The sequence below is a fragment of the Balaenoptera acutorostrata genome, chromosome 10 (assembly GCF_949987535.1).
Source record: "Balaenoptera acutorostrata chromosome 10, mBalAcu1.1, whole genome shotgun sequence".
Lineage (NCBI taxonomy): Eukaryota > Metazoa > Chordata > Mammalia > Artiodactyla > Balaenopteridae > Balaenoptera > Balaenoptera acutorostrata.
The window spans coordinates 48,468,324-48,488,639 of record NC_080073.1 but is presented as its reverse complement, the minus strand read 5'-3'; the positions used below and the strand labels follow the sequence as shown (position 1 = coordinate 48,488,639).

Genomic DNA, 20,316 nt, shown 5'->3' with positions numbered 1-20,316 from the left:
TTTGCTGGTAGCCAAGGGGTGCCCCAACCCAGGACCCGCTTAGTTTCCCCATTTTGCTGCTGTTCCAAGGTAATATCTTTACAGTCAGTGTTGCTACCTCACTCCTCCCCTCCGCCTGCCTTTCCAGCTTGGCTCTCTACTGCTGTCTGTCACCCTACCATTTTGGTGCCCCATGGCACCCGCCCTGTGTCCTCACCTCCGTGGCCAAGGCTTGCAGCCACCCACCTTGGCCTCAGTTCATGGCCACTTCAGAGCCAGATGTGTGTGTGTGTGTGTGTGTGTGTTTTGTTTTTTTAATTAATTTATTTTTGGCTGCATTGGGTCTTCGTTGCTGCGCGCTGGCTTTCTCTAGTTGCGGGGAGCAGGAGCTACTCTTCCTTGTGGTTCGCGGGCTTCTCGTTGCAGTGGCTTCTCCTGTTGCAGAGCATGGGCTCTAGGCACACGGGCTTCAGTAGTTATGGCTCGTGGCTCTAGAACGCAGGCTCAGTAGTTGTGGCGCACGGGCTTAGCTGTTCCGCGGCATGTGGGATCTTCCCAGACCAGGGCTCGAACCCGTGTCCCCTGAATTGGCAGGCGGATTCTTAACCACTGTGCCACCAGGGAAGTCCCTGTTTTGTTTTTTTTAAGGAATGGTCCCTGGACACCTCTCCTACCTTTTGCAAGACTGGTGGTGCCTCAGTGTGTGTGTAAACAAAGTTTCCATTGTGGGGAAGTTGCAGGAGAGCTCCTCAGAACTTAGTCATCCATGATAACAGAAGCAGAGCATTTTCTAAAACGTTAAAAAATCTTAAGTGCTCTATACACATCAGGGATGGGTGGGCCAATGGGGGACAAATTAAGAAATTTCAGAAGCAAAGGAGGGAAGTACAGAGAACATCAAGGTTGGAATCCAAACTGTTTCAAGCCAGTTTCTGGCCAGTGCCTCCCACACTGGTCTCTGATATCTGAAAAGTGGTGTCAGTGAAGACTGAGCTGCATCCTCTCTTTGAACAGATGGCAAAGGAAAACAACTTCAAGGTAGAGTTCAAATTCCAGCATCATCTCAGGAGCTTCCACCGACATGAGGCAGCAGAAAACCCCCGTTCCTGTTCTCTGGACATGCTGTTACGCAGATTGAGGGCCATAGAAGCCAAGCAAGATGATAAGTTTGCCACCATCATGGATGCAGTAGGGGAGTTTGGCACATTCCAGCGGAGGCTGGTGGCCCTCACCTTCATTCCCAACATCCTGTCTGCCTTTTTCTTGTTTGCTGACATCTTCGTGTTCACACCACAGAAGCCCTATTGCAACACCAGCTGGATACTGGCAGTGGGCCCCAACCTGTCGGAGTCTGAACGGCTGAATCTGACCTTGCCCCGAGCACCCAATGGCAGTTTCCTGACTTGCCTCATGTACTTGCCTGTGGACTGGGATCTGGATTCCATCATCCATTTTGGCCTCAACCGCACAGACTCATGTCAAGACGGGTGGATCTATCCTGAGGTCAAGAAGCGATCACTGATCAATGAGGTATGCCTTGTCCTGAGGCGTCTGTAGCTAACCCAGGACCCCAGAGATTTGCCCTCACCCTCACTGAACAGGTGGGGAAACTGAGGCTCAGGGAGGGGAAGCAATTGGCCCAAGGTCAACCCGCAGAGGCAGGGCCAGGGCAGAAACAGGATTCCTGCTGCCCAGCCCTGGTCTTACAGGTCTTAGCCGGGAAGCTAGAGTAGATTGGGGAGTAGGGGCAGATGTCAGGTGGCAGGGTTTGCCACCTGCCGAGAGAATTGCTTCTGTAGTTGTGGCTCTGCCCTCTGAAATCACAGAAATTAGGGAACTGGGGAAAGAAGCATCTTTGATCTGGTACCTCTTACGGAGTTTCTCAGCCTAAGCTGCTACCTGGGCCCTTCACAGCACAGACCTGCCCAGTTTGATTCTCTAGGGTGAGGCCTAGCATCTGTATTTGGGAAAGGGTCTTGGGTGATTCTGGCCTTTGCTCAGTTACCTCTTCACCCAATCCCCTTCTCGGCCTGTGTCTCTGGTCCCTCTCTCCAGGCCTAACTCCTAGAGTCTGCCAGATGCAGGATGGGATGCAGAGGTAACAGAGCTGAGGCATGCTGCACACACAGTTACCTGCCCCTGTCCCAGGCCCCTTCTGCCTAAAGGCCCACCCTGGGTGGAGGCTCAGTCTCGACCTAGAAGGCCCTAGGTGGAGGCCTGTGGCCAATCCCTGCATGTAACCCCCAGTTTGACTTGGTGTGTGGCAAGGAACCGAACCCAGAAATCGTGCGGAACATGTACTTGGCAGGACTCTTGACAGGGTCTTTTCTCTTCGGGTTCATAACTGACAAGTAAGTCTTCCGGAGCTCCCTCTGGGCCCCGGGACACCCCTGCCTCCTCCTTGTGGCCATTCAGAGCCGAAGAGTCTCAATTTAGGGGAGGCAAGGGTAGGGGCCCTCCGGAGGCGGGTGTAGGCTCGGGGCCTGGTTCTGGTGCTGGGAGCGGGCTGGGGCCAGCCACGTAGGTCCATGCACTTGGCGCAGTCTCCCCTCCCTTCCATGCGCAGGCTGGGCCGCCACCCAAGCATCCTGCTGTCGCTGCTGGGGCTGATCATCTTCGGCTTCGGGACAGCCTTTGTCAACAGCTTTCACCAATATCTGTTCTTCCGCTTCGGCGTATCCCAAGCTGCGGTGGGCTACGCCATCAGCAGCGCGTCTTTAAGTGAGGCGGGGGGCGGGGGCGCGCGTGTACCTACTGGGAGCCCGCAGGACAGGGGGAGTTGTGGCCCAATCAGGCAGGCTGTGGAGGCCTAGAGATGCCAGAGAATCTGTGCCCACACTGCCCTTGCACCATCATCCCCCTGGTACCCCACACATCCCCCCTTCATACCCCTTGCTTCCCCCACCTGGGCCAGGTAGCTGCTAAGCCCTCTATATGTATGTATTGCCTCCTTTCATCCTGGCAACTGTCTATTCGGTAGGCACTAATCTATTATTCCTTTAGCTGAGGAGGATACTTGAGCCTCAGGAAGTTAACCAACTTGCTCAGGGTCACATGGCAGTTAAGTGAAGGAGCTGGGATTCCACCCCAGGCCTGTGTGATGCAAAATTCCCAAGTGCCCGTACATTTATTCAGCCTCACAGCTGCTGTGGCCTGGTATGGAACCTGCTGGGGAACGCTGCTCCCGCTTCTCATTGGGAAATTTTCAGAGCCCAGCCAGAGGGAACTGGGTCCTCCACAAAGGCCGAGGTCTAGGTGGCCAAAGCACTGATGCACTAAGAGCCAAGACAAGGACAGTGATGTCTTGCCTTGCCTGTGTCAGGCCACATGTGAGGTACTGTACCCAGGGCCAGGGCTTCTCAGTGACAGGCGTGTGGTCAGCGGGGAGGTGTTCAGAGGGAACAGCCAAGCTGAGGACAGACTGGAGGCTATGTCTGTGTTTTGGAGCTCAGGCAAGTGTGCCCTGGGGGCGCAGAGGCACTCTGCCTGGCTTTGAAGTGCTGTCTCTGGGCCCGGATCCTGAGCAGGCAGAAGAAACCCAGTCCCTGAGCAGGGCTGGGGCATCTCAGAAGGCTGGGGGCAGGGGCAGCCCTGGGTGCCCTGAGCTGATTATGATTTTGTCCTCTTGGCCTCTGCACAGTCACTGAGTGGCTAGTGGGCATGCACCGGGCCCACGCCATCATCCTGGGACACTGCTTTTTCGCTATGGGGGTCATATTCCTGACGGGACTTGCCTACAGCCTTCCCCACTGGCGGCTGCTGTTTCTGGTGGGTGGGGCACCTGTGTTCCCCCTCATCTCTTATACCTGGTAAGCAAACGAATACAGGGCATGCACAGGGATGGGTCTGATGGGCTGGAGATTGAGGGGTGTGGAGGGTCCTTGAAGGGCTGGAGTGGGTGGGATTTTCCCTGGGAGAAAGTGTATGGGATGAGATGAGAAAGAGCCAAGGGCAGAGCCTCTGGAACCCCAGCATTAACCCCATCAGAGGAGATCCTCAAAGAGATGTCAGAGAGGTGGTCAGAAAACCAGAAGGAAAGGTGTTGAAAGGCAAGAGTTCAAGGACAAGGGAATGGTCAGGGTTGAAGGCAAGAAAGGTGAGGCTGGAGAAGGGTCTGTTGGCCTTAGTGACCTTGACGTGGCTTCCGTGGAGCGTCAGGAGGTTGAGGAGTGAGGAGGAACTGAAAAAATATATCCATCCAGGAGGTGACACTTTCCCAGTGCTGGGCTGAGGCAGGCAGGGGGAAAGTGAGGACGTCTGTGGACAGCCAAGGCAGAGTCAGGGAAGGGTCTCTGAGGTTTTTAATTGTAGGGGAGTCACAGACCTGAAAGACTGAAGCTATGAAGGGACAACTGCTGGAGCAAAACTTGCAGGAGTAATGAGGAGGGACTGGGCACAAGAGCACGATGGCACTGCTTACTATGGGCAGGTGGCAAAAGGAGAGGAACGGAAGAGAAGGCAGATAGGGTGGTGAGAGGGAGCAAGCTGAAATCACCTTGTTAAGGATTAGGCAGTTCTGGGTGAAGAAATGATTATATTGAATCTTGACATGATCACGTGTTATCTTTACAAGATGGGCGTGAGTCTCATGTCCCAGAGGCTGGAGAGAGGGGTGAGGGAAGAGGCTTCAGGGAGTCAAAATAACTTGCCCAAGGTCACACAGCTGAAAAGTGGGAGACCTGGGATTTGACTCTGCCTGTCCGGCTCCAAAGCCCCTGCATTTTAAAATTTATTTATTTATTTATTTTTGGCTGTGTTGGGTTTTCGTTTCTGTGCGAGGGCTTTCTCTAGTTGCGGTAAGTGGGGGCCACTCTTCATCGCGGTGCGCGGGCCTTTCACTGTCGCGGCCTCTCTTGTTGTGGAGCACAGGCTCCAGATGCGCAGGCTCAGTAGTTGTGGCTCACGGGCTTAGTTGCTCCGCGGCATGTGGGATCTTCCCAGACCAGGGCTCGAACCCATGTCCCCTGCATTGGCAGGCAGATTCTCAACCACTGCGCCACCAGGGAAGCCCGCCCCTGCATTTTAACCACTGCACCGTACACAATATGGATTGTAAGAATTGGGGTTACCAGTTAAAAGTGAGGGCACATAGGTGGCTTGGAAACCTTCCAAATTGTGCAGAAGCTGGAGACCAGCTTTAACAGTCGTTGAGATACCCCTAATGACTGTGAGGACCTGGACCCAGCTGATGCCAGGTAGCATGGCATGTAGCTGGGAAAGAGGGTTTCATGATTTGATCTTTTTTTTTTGGTGGGGGGGAGGTATAGTTGTTTTACAATGTTTTGTTAGTTTCTACTGTACAGCAAAGTGAAGTAGAGTTCCCTGTGCTATACAGCAGGTTCTTATTAGTTATCTATTTTATACATATTAGTGTATATATGTCAGTCCCTCATGACTTGATCTTAAAACATTTTTTAAAATGTTATTAATGCAATTGATGCATATGGTTAAAAATTAAGTAGTATCAAAAGGTTTGTGATGAAAAACAAGTCAACAATTTCAGCTCCCCTCAGCCCTCAGATGCTTTCCCAGAAGCCATCACACTGATCTCCCTTAGGGCTTTCTTCCGGCCGATGTCTACATAGTTCTACATTCTATGAGTAGACAGCTTATTGAATGGGACACAATTTTTCTTCAACCACTACCTGCAGACATGTCCTGTCAGCTCTCCCTTGCCTGACACTTGACAATATCTTGGGCAGGTTGTATCTCTTTCCCATCATTCTTGGTTGTAAGAAAAAGTCTCATTTTGATCATTAAGCTTCACTGGCAGTCATTAAAAAATCCAGTCATGTCCCCATTTAAAACTTGGTCTTATATCCAGTTCATACCTTCTCCCTGGTGGCTAGGTAGCTCACCCTAGTCTGTTCTGACCTTTGCTTTCCTCCTCTGTCTCCCTGCTCTGATATTCCAGGTTCCCAGCATCAGAGAAAAACGACAAAAGATGTGTTATCAATGGTCAGTGTCCTCCGTAGGGCAGATATTCAAATGCCCCAGGAGCCCATCTGCGGGTCTTCAGAGTGTTGGCATTTCCAAATGCTCTAGGCACTGTCTTTGTGACCTCCTCCAGCTCCTGTCCCTAGCAGTTCACCCCATAGCCTCTTTCTGCAGAGGTCTTCTCGCCCTAGCACACGGGGTGCCTTCGGGACATCAGGGTCCACTTGGCTAAAAACTCATTGGCCCCCACCCCCCCAGGCTGCCACTGTGGGCTGCTGCCACCAACCTCCTGCCTGACTATACCCAGAGGGAGAAGGGACCCCAGTCTCTGGGTTTGTGTAAGTCCTCCAAATTCAGGAGATACACAAGGACTCTACCAGAAACTCTTCTGTCTAGAGTACAGGTACCAGGGCAAGCCCACAAGTTTCTGAATCAGCAAGCTCCAGCCAGAGGATGGAAGGACAGACTCCCTTTCTCTAAGGCAGTGCCCTTCACCAGGCTTGAGTTGATGAGCAACATGGGGAGGGGAAGCGATTCAAAACCCTCTCACTTCCATGAACAGGAAATTTCCAGCCTTTCTAGGTGGCTAAGGGAGGTGGCTGCTGGGCTGTTTTGTATTATTATTATTTTTTTAATAAGTCCTGTCCTGAATGTGGTAACACCTCTCTTTAGAAGGTGAGGTTATCAGCCATTCTTACTAGCTTTGGGACTTAGCTGAAATTCCAGGCAAAAAAGTTTCACATTACATTCGATTATACCGCTCTTCCTTTTCTCTGATTTCATTTTTTTCGTGATAGCATTTGGATTTTTTTTTAAATTTATTTTATTTATTTATTTTTTGGCTGTGTTGGGTCTTCGTTGCTGCGCGCGGGCTTCAGTAGTTGTGGCACGTGGGCTCAGTAGTTGTGGCTCGCGGGCTCCACAGCGCAGGCTCAGTAGTTGTGGCGCACAGGCTTAGCTGCTCCGCAGCATGTGGGATCTTCCTGGACCAGGGCTCGAACCCGTGTGCCCTGCATTGGCAGGCAGATTCTTAACCACTGAGCCACCAGGGAAGCCCTGGAATTTGTTTTATGAAAATAAAACTGCGAAACGTTCTCAAATGGTTTTTTGTTTTTTTTTTTTGCCACGCCGCGCATGGCATGTGGGCTCTTAATTTCCCAACCAGGGATCAAACCCATGGCCCCTGCATTGGAAGTGCAGAGTCTTAACCACTGGACCGCCAGGGAAGTCCTCAGGTGGTTTTGAGGATACAAGTTAGACTTTTCTTTTTTCTCTCCTGTCCCCTACATTATCTGTGTCCTCTGGGGTCCATTTTTTTCGACTTATTTTGGGCCCTTTTTGATTGGGGAGGTTTTCTTTAATATTTGGTGACCTTGCATCATCCCTTCATATTTAAGAGCAAGTCACTAAGAAGCTAACGGGGGGAACTGAGCAGGAGCTCATTGACTGGTCATCCTTTAGGGCAAGAGATTGCAAATTGATTGGAGCATCAGAATCACCCGGGGACTTGCTAAAACATTGAGGATAGGGCCCTGCTCCCAGAGTTTCTGGCTCAGTAGGACTGGGATGGGGCCTGAAGACCTGCATTTCCAGCAAGTTCCCAGATGATGCTGATGTGGTTGATCCACTGATCACACTTTGAGGACCACTACTACTGGAAGATCAAATGTCAGGTACCTTTTCCCTGAGGGATCCCAAAGCCAGTGAGTTGCCTGGCTCAGGCTGCTCTGCTCCACAGCGGGGCTGGAGGCTGGTACTCTTGTTATCATCATGGACTTCTGCTCAGTTCCCCTATTTACCCTCAGCCTTGTCCCTGCTATTGACGCCTCTCTTCTTCCTCAGCCTTGATGCCAAAAACTCGGCCTCTGTGCACCAGTGCCAAATTGAATTTCAGAGACAGAGTTTTGTTTGTTTGTTTGTTTTTGTTTTTCGGCTGTGTTTGGGTCTTCACTGCTGCACATAGGCTTTCTCTAGTTGCGACGAGCAGGGGCTACTCTTTGTGGCTGTGCGCGGGCTTCTCATTGCAGTGGCTTCTCTTGTTGCAGAGCACGGGCTCTAGGACGCGCCTCAGTAGTTGCAGCACGCAGACAAAGTAGTTGTGGCACTCAGGCCCTAAGAGCATGGGCTTCAGTAGCTGCGGTGCACAGGCTCTAGAGCACAGGCTCAGTAGCTGCGGTGCACAGGCTCTAGAGCACAGGCTCAGTAGTTGTGGTGCACAGGCTTAGTAGCTCCGCGACATGTGGGATCTTCCTGGACCAGGGCTCGAACCAATGTCCCCTGCATTGGCAGGCGGATTCTTAACCACTGTGCCACCAGGGAAGTCCCTTGGTGACTTTCTTGAGGACAGTTTTGCAGCCTTAGAGTGGAGAAGGATAACAGGGTGACTGGTTGCTGGCCCCTGGGTCGGTGGGGGGGGGGAATAGGAGCAGGGGCAGGTAGAGGGGATGACGTTGTCTCTAGAGCCCTGGGTGTGTGTGTACAGTGACCAGCCACAGAGTCCAGGCTGGGGCGGGAGGAGGGACAGTTGCAAGAAAACAGCAGGGGCTGATGGCATAGTTTTGTCAAGAGTGCCTTATCAGGTTCATACTAGCTCTGACTCTGTGACCTTGGGCAAGCCCTTACTCCCTGAGGCTGAGAATAAAATGGGAATAATCATACTAGGTCTGGGCTTGGGGGGGGATTAACAAACTGATAAGATAAGGGCACTTACGAAGTGCTTTAAATGTTAATCTGTGTGGATTCTTCAACCTGGTAGCATTGGGAAGAACCAAGGGCCTAGGGTTATTTTGAGGTCAAAGGCAATGGGAGGTGTGGCCAGGAGGAGACGGGCCAGAGTGGAGACCTCCATTCACCTAGGCAGGGGCTGGGCCCTGGGGTCAAACCTGGGGTCCTACCCCCATACTCTCCAGGCTATTAGGAGATGGAGAGGAAACAGGAGAATTCCCCAACTACAAGAATGAGGCTGTAATAGAGGGTGTGGACGGGGAGGACAGTATGCCTGGCAGGTGGGGACAACCTCCAAGATAGAAAACAGCTCTTAGAGGTGGCTCCGAGGGAAGGAAGCTGTAGTGCACAGGCAGTCAGTGGGCAGGGTGTCACTGAGCAGCAGTGGGTACTGTGTATGGCTTGGGCAGGGGACGGGCTGACTGCCGGGGGGGGGGGGGGGGGTGGGGAGGTGGGCGTGGGAGGCCAAGGTTGATGGTCGCCTTCAGGGCCTCCAACATCTGAGTCACCTCATGCTGGAGCAGGATGGCCACCGCTGAGGCTGGGATGGTGCTAACGTGGGTCTGCGGGGCATCTTGGAGTGATGGGTAAGAGAGGGGCGGGCCATGCAGGATTCTCCCAGAGTCCCCACGGTGGCTGATGATGAAAGGGAAGCTGAAAGAGGCCAAGCAGGTGCTGTGCTATGCAGCTGGTGTGAACAAGAAGACCATTCCTTTAAGTCTGCTGGATAAGGTAAGAAGCCTAGAATGGGACCAGGGCAGGGGGCTATGCAAGGGACTCTTCCCTCCTCATCCTTTCAGGTGGGACCTTGGCCCAAAGGGTGTCCCCAGCCCACTGCTTGAGGAGTATGGTGACAGCAAAATCAAGCCCTGCCAGGGGAAAGACAGAGGCCAGGCTGGCCCTGTGGGGGGCAGGCGGGCCTTGTGAGTTCTGTTGGGGGAAGGAGCAAGCTGGGGTCTCAGCCCTGCCTCTGGCTGGTCCTGCTTGGCCTGTAGCTGCAGCTGCCTGGAAAGAAGGTGACTATGGCCTCTATCCTGGACTTCTATAGCAACAGGCACCTCCGCAAGGTGACCTTGGTGCTGTGCAGCATGTGGTGAGTACCCAGCAGGGACTGCGAACGGCCTTGCAGGCCAGGGGTACAAGGAGACAGTGGGCGTGGGCAGGCTGCAGGGGGAGCGTGGCCTGAGGACCCTGGTGCGGCCTGCAGAACCCAGATCTCTGCGCTCATTTCTCTCCTCCATTGCCGCCCTGCTGCGCTCTTCTCTGCCTCTGTCTTTATTCCTGGCCCCGGCTTCCCGTGTGTGTCTTTTTCTCTAAGTGTCTCTCTTCTGGCAATGAATTCCAGGTTTGCTATCGGTTGCAACTATTATATGCTGAGCCTCAGGATGAAGGAACTGGGAGTGAACACCCACTTCGCACAAGTGATTCCTGGCATGATGGAGGTGCCCGCCCAGCTCTGCTGCATCTTTCTCCTTGAGCAGCTGAAGAGGAAGCGAAGCCTGGTTCTGACTTTCCTCCAAGGCGCCCTCACGTGCTTCCTTAGCCTTCTGCTCCCCGCAGGTACAGCTTCCCCTAACCTCCCACTTCACCCGCCCCCCGATGGCAGCCCCAGCCTTCCGGCTTCCTCAAACCCCTCCCTCCTGCCTCCTGCCCGTATCCAGCCAACAGAACACCTTGGCAGTTAGCCTCATGCATCCACAGCCCACCTGCCCTACAGAGGCACCGGCACGTCCTGAGCAGGGGCCGTTCACTAGAGCACTGCCCTCTCGGAGGGGGAGGCGGGTATCCCGAACAGGGCGCCTGCAGCTCCCAGAGGCCTGGGAAGGGAGGACGTGCTGTCCAGAGGAATCGTCCTTGTGCAGGAGAGCGGGCAGCCTTCTTCTGCCTGATTCCAACTCCTGTCAATAATTAAATGTGAACAGATGCAGCCAAAGTAGTTCTTCAACTGCTACCCCTGCCCTGTCTCATCTGTAGTCTCACCAGGAAAAAAATCACTTGCCCGCTGAAGATTGAGCGTAACGTTGGGCCAAACTCTCAGGAACAATTCTTGCATGGAGGCCACTCCTTCCCAGGGCGGGCACAGTGCCCTGCGCCCTGTCAACTCAGAACTAGGGAAGGAAATGGGAGGTTGGGCTGGCAATATTTTCAGAATTTCAAAGAACCCTAAGACAATGCATATGCTCCAGGTCACAAGGCAAGAAGAGTGTGGCAGGGCTGAGGATGTGAACATTAAAATGTCAGTGTTGGGAATATCCTGCCAGCCCAGTGGTTAGGACTCTGAGCTTCCACTGCAGGGGGCCCCGGGTTCAATCCCTGGTCAGGGAGCTAATCCTAATCCCACAAGCCGCGTGGCATGGCCAAAAATAAAAGATGTCAGTGTTCATTCACCTGATCAGAATTGCTGACCACGAGCGCCCCCTCAGCCTCTGGGGCCAGGATGGCGGAGCCTGCATCCGGGGTCCACCTCAAGGGGCTCCCTCACTTTCCCTGGGGTCTGGAATTTTGTGTGTCTTGACCTGGACTCTTCCTCTCCCAGATGTTGGCAGTGTTGACAGGCTAAAACAAGATGGGGGAAACAAAGCCATTGTTCAATTTCTATTGTTTGGTGTTTTTTTAAAAAAGTGGGTCTATAATGAGTCAAGCAGAAATGTCTGAAACTCTCAAATGTGTGAGAGAAACTAGGAGGAAAATCCCCAATATATAAAATTAGATCTCCGATTTCATCCCAGAGCCAAGTAAGGCCAGACCCAAAGTGGGGAGTGGGGAGGCCTAGGGCAGGGTCCAGCAGAGGCTGATAGGGAAGGAGCTGAAACTCCTGGCTCCAGGTCAGTGAGCAGGGGGTCCAGCTCCCGGCTTCCCCAGGCCTGAGGAAGGGCGTTTCCCAGGATCTTTTCTTCCTCCTCCAATGTACGTGTCTGGAGTTGGGCATCCCGGAATGTCTAGCTGTTCAGGCCCCAGGGACCAGGCTTGCAGAGGATGAAGGGGAAGTGGGGAGAGCCCTGAGCAGGGAGCCCAACACACAAGGCACAGGCCTGGGGCTCAGTGGATGCTTCAGGAGGTGCTGGCCGTGGGGCGGGTGAAGCTGTGTCTGGGTGAACATGTGGAAGACAGGGAGGCAGAGGTGCAACAGCTGAGTCCACACAGTAGATGGTGGTCTGAGAGGCCACAGAGGTCCCACTCCACTGACCAACTCTCCCACTGCAGATGTACTCATTCCCGGCCTGGCTGGGCCTCCAGCAGACTGACCCTCCTCTGAGTCTACTGGCCAGCTGACCAGGTGGTCTGGGTGGACCTTCAGATGCCTTCTAAGAGGGATTGAGGGAGGGCCGGTGGGCAGGCCCCCCAACCTGCCCCGAGGGAAGGATGGCCACAGACTCAGGTGGCCACATTGTCTGCCCACAGAGTTGAAATCCCCCTTGGTCTTGATAATCGTGCTTGGAGAGTTCAGCCTGGCTGCCACGGTCACCGTGTTCTACATCTACACTTCTGAGCTCCTCCCCACTGTCCTCAGGTAGGGGGCCTGGTGGGTGATGGCCATGGGGGCATGGGGAGTGTGGGGCAGTAGCAAGATGAATAACAGCAGCTGAGATTGGGCAATCACCTGAGAGGCACCCTGCTAAGCAATTTACATGGGTTACTCTATTTAACCCTCACCAAAAAAAATCCCCCTAACGCCATCATTAACCCTATTTCAGACAGGAAATCAGAGAGATAAGGGCACTGGCTCAAGGTCAAACATAGCAGGTGACAGAAGTGGGATTCGGACCTAGGCGGTCTGACTCCAGTCCCTGACTTGCACTGACGGCCTGAAATGTGACTGGGCCACTCTGAGGTTCAGGCCCTTCTCCACGGGAGCCCTTGGTGATGGCTGCAGTATCCTCCTCCCCACCCACCCCCGCACACCCACGCTATGGTGTGTGGTCTTACTTTTCCCACTCCTGAACCCATGAAGAAACTACTACCTCCCTTGCAACAGTAAAGAACTAAATTCTCCAAGGTTGCACAGTGAGTTGGGACAGGGTGGAGATGAGGGTGTGGGGTTTTCCCTAAAACCTTTTTCCACCCTACCCAGTCTCTGGGCCCAAGAAGCCCCCAAATGAACTTTCACCTCCCCTTCCAGAGCAACAGGTCTGGGGCTACTGACTCTGGTCTGGGCGGCTGGAGGTATCTCATCCTTGATAGTCGTCAACCAGAACATCGCCATCCTACCCATCTTTCTCTGCTGCATCTCAGCCTTCGTGGCTTTGTTCTTCTGCTTCAAGCTGCCAGAAACGCAAGATCAGCCCATCCCTGACAGCCTGGAGCACCTTCCCCCAGAGAGAAGGTAGGTGTGTGAGGCTTCTGGGCTCTGGTCAGAACAGGGCCTCATTCTCAAGCACTGTCCATCCCTGCCCCTTTGCCAGAAGGGCCTATGATACAAAGGCTACTCTATGTCCACAGCAGACTCCCTAGCTCTACTGGATGCTGCCACGTGCCTCTGCCAGCTCCCATCCTGCCTGGCTCTCCTGACCCAGCCTTGGCCATGTCTTCTTCTCTCCTCATCCCCTGGTGCCTGTCTGGACTGGGGTGATGCCCTTGGAAATACTCAGGGCTCCCTCCCATCCCAGGGCACAGGGGACTGGCTTGGAACCAGCTTTCTGAGTACCTCTCCATTCCTTTCTGAACTCCCAGTTCCTCACAAAGGACCCAGTCCCGATTTACAACTCTGGCCTCTTGGCCCCGGTAGCCCAGGACCCCATGTGAGAAATGGGCTCCACCCAACTGCTTCATGGGCACTTCTGGTCTCTGGTCTCCTAAGTGCCCCTGGAGAAGGCTTGTGATGATTGGTAGAACCATCCCTTCTGGAATTTGGGCCAGCAAAGCCCAGAACTCTCTTCCTGGACCTGAGCAACAGGGAGGGGCAGAGGCTGCTTGATGTCCTACAATGTCCTCTGCTAATAGCACAGGGGCCTTTGGCCTTCCTCAGCCCTCCTCCCCACCATCCTCCTGCTCCTTGCCTCCTTTTGCAAACTCTCATTGACACCACCTATGCTAGGCATTGTACCAGGGCTGGACTGTCAGAGGTAAGAGGTCCCCAGGCTTAAGCAAGCCGTAGTTTATAGGGAGACAGATATGCAAACAGTTATCACCAATGGACTCTGACAGAGGGATGTACAGGACGTATAGGGACCCCAGGAGGGAGGAACTTTAGTTTGGAGAGTTGGGGCAGGTTTCCCAGGGAAAGTGATATTTGAGTAGGGCTTTGAAGGATGAATAGGCGTTTGCCCCATTGTAGAGAGGGGGAGTGCCATGCAGCAGAGTGACAGCATAGTAGGTAAGAACACAGGCTCTGGAGCCAAAGGGTCTGGATTTCTATCTCTGCTAACACTTCCTAGCATATGCACAGGGAAGTTACCTAATACTTCTTTTTTTTTTTTTTTTTTGTCTCCCTAGGTAGGTTTATTCCTAGGTATTTTATTCTTTTTGTTGCAATGGTAAATGGGAGTGTTTCCATAATTTCTCTTTCAGATTTTTCATCATTAGTGTATAGGAATGCAAGAGATTTCTGGGCATTCATTTTGTATCCTGCAACTTTACCATATTCATTCATTAGCTCTAGCAGTTTTCTGGTGGCAGTTTTAGGATTCTCTATGTATAGTATCATGTCATCCGCAAACAGTGACAGTTTTACTTCTTCTTTTCCAATTTGTATTCCTTTTATTTCTTTTTCTTCTCTGATTGCCGTGGCTAGGACTTCCAGAACTATGTTGAATAACAGTGGTGAGAGTGGGCATCCTTGTCTCGTTCCTGATCTTAGAGGAAATGCTTTCAGTTTTTCACCATTGAGAATGATGTTTGCTGTGGGTTTGTCATATATGGCCTTTATTATGTTGAGGTAGGTTCCCTCTATGCCCACTTTCTGGAGAGTTTTTATCATAACTGGGTGTTGAATTTTGTCAAAAGCTTTTTCTGCATCTATTGAGATGATCATATGGTTTTTATTCTTCAATTTGTTAATATGGTGTATCACATTGATTGATTTGCGTATATTGAAGAATCCTTGCATCCCTGGGATAAATGCCACTTGATCGTGGTGTATGATCCTTTTAATGTGTTGTTGGATTCTGTTTGCTAGTATTTTGTTGAGGATTTTTACATCTGTATTCATCAGTGATATTGGTCTGTAATTTTCTTTTTTTGTAGTGTCTTTGTCTGGTTTTGGTATCAGGGTGATGGTGGCCTCATAGAATGAGTTTGGGAGAGTTCCTTCCTCTGCAATTTTTTGGAAGAGTTTGAGAAGGATAAGTGTTAGCTCTTCTCTAAATGTTTGATAGAATTCACCTGTGAAGCCATCTGGTCCTGGACTTTTGTTTGTTGGAAGATTTTTAATCACACTTTCAATTTCATTACTTGTGATTGGTCTGTTCATATTTTCTGTTTCTTTCTGGTTCAGTCTTGGAAGGTTATACCTTTCTAAAAATGTGTCCATTTCTTCCAGGTTGTCCATTTTATTGGCATAAAGTTGCTTGTAGTAGTCTCTTAGGATGCTTTGTATTTCTGCGGTGTCTGTTGTAACTTCTCCTTTTTCATTTCTGATTTTATTGATTTGAGTCCTCTCCCTCTTTTTCTTGATGAGTCTGGCTAATGGCTTATCAATTTTGTTTATCTTCTCAAAGAACCAACTTTTAGTTTTATTGATCTTTGCTATTGTTTTCTTTGTTTCTATTTCATTTATTTCTGCTCTGATCTTTATGATTTCTTTCCTTCTGCTAACTTTGGGTTTTGTTTGTTCTTCTTTCTCTAGTTTCTTTAGGTGTAAGGTTAGATTGTTTACTTGAGATTTTTCTTGTTTCTTGAGATAGGCTTGTATAGCGATAAACTTCCCTCTTAGAACTGCTTTTGCTGCATCCCATAGGTTTTGGGTCGTCGTGTTTTCATTGTCATTTGTCTCTAGGTATTTTTTGATTTCCTCTCTGATTTCTTCAGTGATCTCTTGGTTATTTAGTAACGTATTGTTTAGCCTCCATGTGTTTGTGCTTTTCACGTTTTTTTCCCTGTAATTCATTTCTAATCTCATAGCGTTGTGGTCCGAAAAGATGCTTGATATGATTTCAATTTTCTTAAATTTACTGAGGCTTGATTTGTGACCCAAGATGTGATCTATCCTGGAGAATGTTCCGTGCGCACTTGAGAAGAACGTGTAATCTGCTGTTTTTTGGATGGAATGTCCTATATATATCAATTAAATCTAACTGGTCTATTGTGTCATTTAAAGCTTCTGTTTCCTTATTCATTTTCATTTTGGATGATCTGTCCATTGGTGTAAGTGAGGTGTTAAAGTCCCCCACTATTATTGTGTTACTGTCGATTTCCTCTTTTATAGCTGTTAGCAGTTGCCTTATGTATTGAGGTGCTCCTATGTTGGGTGCATATATATTTATAATCGTTATATCTTCTTCTTGGATTGATCCCTTGATCATTATGTAGTGTCCTTCCTTGTCTCTTGTAACATTCTTTATTTTCAAGTCTATTTTATCTGATATGAGTATAGCTACTCCAGCTTTCTTTTGATTTCCATTTGCATGGAATATCTTTTTCCATCCCCTCACTTTCAGTCTGTATGTGTCCCTGGGTCTAAAGTGGGTCTCTTGTAGACAGCATATATATGGGTCTTGTTTTTGTATCCATTCAGCCAGTCTATGTCTTTTGGTTGGGGCATTTAATCCATTCACGTTTAAGGTAATTATCGATATGTATGTTCCTGTGACCATTTTCTTAATTGTTTTGGGTTTGTTTTTGTAGGTCCTTTTCTTCTCTTGTGTTTCCCACTTAGAGAAGTTCCTTTAGCATTTGTTGTAGAGCTGGTTTGGTGGTGCTGAATTCTCGTAGCTTTTGCTTGTCTGTAAAGCTTTTGATTTCTCCATCAAATCTAAATGAGATCCTTGCCGGGTAGAGTAATCTTGGTTGTAGGTTCTTCCCTTTCATCACTTGAAGTATATCATGCCACTCCCTTCTGGCTTGTAGAGTTTCTGCTGAGAAATCAGCTGTTAACCTTATGGGAGTTCCCTTGTATGTTATTTGTCGTTTTTCCCTTGCTGCTTTCAATAATTTTTCTTTGTCTTTAATTTTTGCCACTTTGATTACTATGTGTCTCGGTGTGTTTCTCCTTGGGTTGATCCTGTATGGGACTCTCTGCGCTTCCTGGACTTGGGTGGCTATTTCCTTTCCCATGTTAGGGAAGTTTTTGACTATAATCTCTTCAAATATTTTCTCTGGTCCTTTCTCTCTCTCTTCTCCTTCTGGGACCCCTATAATGCGAATGTTGTTGCGTTTAATGTTGTCCCAGAGGTCTCTTAGGCTGTCTTCATTTCTTTTCATTCTTTTTTCTTTATTCTGTTCCGCAGCAGTGAATTCCACCATTCTGTCTTCCAGGTCACTTATCCGTTCTTCTGCCTCAGTTATTCTGCTATTGATTCCTTCTAGTGTAGTTTTCATTTCAGTTATTGTATTGGTCATCTCTGTTTGTTTGTTCTTTAATTCTTCTAGGTCTTTGTTAATCATTTCTTGCATCTTCTCAATCTTTGCCTCCATTCTTATTCCGAGGTCCTGGATCATCTTCACTATCATTATTCTGAATTCTTTTTCTGGAAGGTTGCCTATCTCCACTTCATTTAGTTGTTTTTCTGGGGTTTTTTCTTGTTCCTTCATCTGGTACATAGCCCTCTGCCTTTTCATCTTGTCTATCTTTCTGTAACTGTGGTTTTTGGTCCACAGGCTGCAGGATTGTAGTTTTTCTTGCTTCTGCTGTCTGCCCTCTGGTGGTTGAGGCTATCTAAGAGGCTTGATGGGAGGCTCTACCTAATACTTCTGAGACTCAGTTTCTACATTTGCAAAATGGAATGATAACATAGTAATAATAATAGCTAACCTGTATGGAGCATTTACCATGTGTCAGGTCCTGTTCTAGATACATGCCTTTTCACATTTCATCCTAACAACCACCACATACAATAGTGACAGGTAGGTCCTGTCACTATCCCTCATTTTACAGGTGAGGAAACTGAGGCACAGAGAGGTAAAGACATGGAGCTGAGCCTTCCTGTCTCATAGGGATTTGGGAAGGTTACACCCATATAAAGTGGTTGGAGGAATTTCCTAGTGGTCCAGTGGTTAGGACTCCACACTCTCAATGCAGAGGGCCTGGGATTCGATCCCTGGTCAGGGAACTAAAATCCCACAAGCCACATGGTGCGGCCAAAAATAACTAACTAATTAATTAATTAATTAAAAAAATAATAAAGTGGTTGGCACAGTGCCTCGAGGCAAGTGCTCAGTAAATGCTAGTGATGAAGATGGTGGACAGCGTCCCAAAGATGCAGAAGAGTGAAGGGTCTGATTAGGGTTGGGAGATGGAACAGGTCTGCTCCTGGAGGTGAGGGTCCCTCACGGGCTCGTGGCGAAGCTTGGCTGGGGACCCGCCAAGGCGTGGGAAAGACCCACCTCTCAGGACTGCAGAGCCAGGCCTGGCCGGTGCTGCTTTTCTCAGCTCCCAAAAAGATGCAGCTCATGAGTTTTTCTCCAATGGTTTCTTCAGGACCATGAGCGAGGACATGTCGAGTGAGGACATGTTATGTGACGATGTGACAGAGGAAGTGGCCAGGAACACCATTTTCAACGCCACGATGACAAATATGGACCAAGACAGTCTCTCCAACCTGTCTTTGCAATCTGGAGAAGAGGAAATAGACAAACAGGAGGACTGAGGGCCAGGCCCCCAGATGATCTCGGGCTGGGGTTGAGTGGCAGGATCTGGGGCTGTGGATCTCAGACCATGAATTCCAGTCCCAGTGCAGCTTGCGGGGGGCCAGGGTCAGTCCTGCCCCGAGGCCAGCCCTGGAGATCCAAAAATGGCCCCTTCTCGGGGAGCTAGGGTGTGATTCATTCCAATAAATGTACCATGTTGGACTTGAGACGACTAGGTCAGAATTGGCTGTGTCTGGAGGACCCAGAGGCCCAGGCCAGGAGGAGAGTGGTTCAGACAGGCTTCTCAGAGTCCTTAATGTCCTAGCTGACCTCTGAGGACAACGAGGAGTTGTCTGATTGGGGGGTGTGGGGGGGCCGTGTCTGTGAGGGCCGGGAGTGGGCAAGGGTGCCACTCGCCTCCACGCTGCCCACATCTTTTAGCCCAGGCGTCCGCTAGTGTGGGTGGTCTTCCCACTCAGGTGCAGGCTGAGGACAGATTCCACAGCCCCGCTGGCTGTGTGTTCACCTGCCGAGGCAAGGGTGGAATGTAAAGGAATAATGAGAAATTCTCCCTTTTGTGCCATGGCACAAGGGCTTTCTCACTCCCTCTGCTGCTCCCAGATAAGCACGGCCTTGGGGATTACCTATCTCAGTCTCATCCTCAGGGAGTGGGGAGCGGGGTGTCTCCCCTGATAATTCCATCCTGGCTGACCCCTGACCTCCACCACCCTGAGGATAAGCCCTCAAGCCCCAGCTCACAGTCCTGACTGCCCTGAGGGTGAGTCTGCATTCCCAGCCAGCATGGGGGCTCCCCGAGGCAGGGCCCAGGACTCCTCATCCACTGGTCAGACCTGGAAACCTTTGGCTCAGGCCCTGGGCTAGACCTCCTCTCTCCCTGAGAGGAGAGTTCCTGAGGGTAGGGGCGGGCTCTTCTCTCCCTGCTCAGTTTATTTGGAATATCATTCATTATCAGCTTGCAGGGAGGTGCTAACCGCTGGAGCTTCTGCGGGAAGGAGAGAAAAGAATGTCCGTCTTCACGGAGCCCGGGGTCTCCCGGGCAGAAATGGAGAGCAGGGCAGCAGGGCACAGCTTCTGGTACCCTGGCCCAAGCTCACTGCTTTGGGCGTGTGCTCCCAAGCTTCAGGACAGCAAGAAGCTGGTGCTAAGCCTTCCTCTTAAAATATCATTTTCTTTTTTTTTAAATTGAAGTATAGTTGATTTACAATGTTATGCTAATTTCTGCTGTACAGCAAAGTGACTCAGTTATACACATATACACATTCTTTTTTTTTTTTTTCTATTTTTTTTAGCCACGCTGCGTGGCATGCGTGATCTTAGTTCCCCCAATCAGGGATCAAACCTGGGCCCCCTGCATGGAAGCACAGCGTCTTAACCACTGGACCGCCAGGGAAGTCCTTACATTCTTTTTTTTTTTTTATGTTCTTTTCCATTATGGTTTATCCCAGGAGATTGGATACAGTTCCCTGTGCTATACAGTAGGACCTTGTTTATCCATTCTAAATGTATTAAAATATCATTTTCTGATTTCTCTGTTCTTTACCCAGTTTCCCAGGATTGCCTTCTAAGAGGGGTTTGAAGGGCCCAGAAAAAGAGGTCTCGAAAAGTTTCTGCTCACAGGACAACAGGATACTTTAAAGGCCTCCCTTGCTCTTTCTGTGGGAGGCCTGTCTATGAGCTCTGATGGCCAACATATTAGCTATGTTTAAACTCCTCATCTCACATTACTTTGCTGGAAGCATTCAGCCAGTACTGCAGGGAACAGGAGGAGGAGATGGGTCAGGACAGAAAACTGATGGGGCAGAATGGCCACAAGATGTGACTGTCGGTAAGACCTAGTACACCCCTACTTGACTTAGATATTCCTTAGGTGGCCAGGATTTGTCAGTCAGTTCCAGATAGGACCTAGTTTGCTTATCTGATCAATGGCTAATA

The 20,316-nt window shown here is 50.2% G+C and overlaps 1 protein-coding gene across 1 annotated transcript; it reads left to right on the top strand.

Moving 5' to 3' along the window:
* The first annotated feature begins 881 nt into the window (after positions 1-881).
* SLC22A14 (solute carrier family 22 member 14) lies at positions 882-18,615 on the top strand. Its single transcript, XM_057554041.1, has 10 exons — positions 882-1,509; positions 2,227-2,330; positions 2,546-2,700; positions 3,620-3,788; positions 9,252-9,372; positions 9,636-9,733; positions 9,986-10,200; positions 12,043-12,151; positions 12,761-12,964; positions 18,215-18,615. The coding sequence occupies exons 1-10, from the start codon at positions 994-996 to the stop codon at positions 18,381-18,383; spliced, it is 1,860 nt and encodes a 619-aa protein (XP_057410024.1). The 5' UTR covers positions 882-993; the 3' UTR covers positions 18,384-18,615.
* Positions 18,616-20,316: the final 1,701 nt, after the last annotated feature.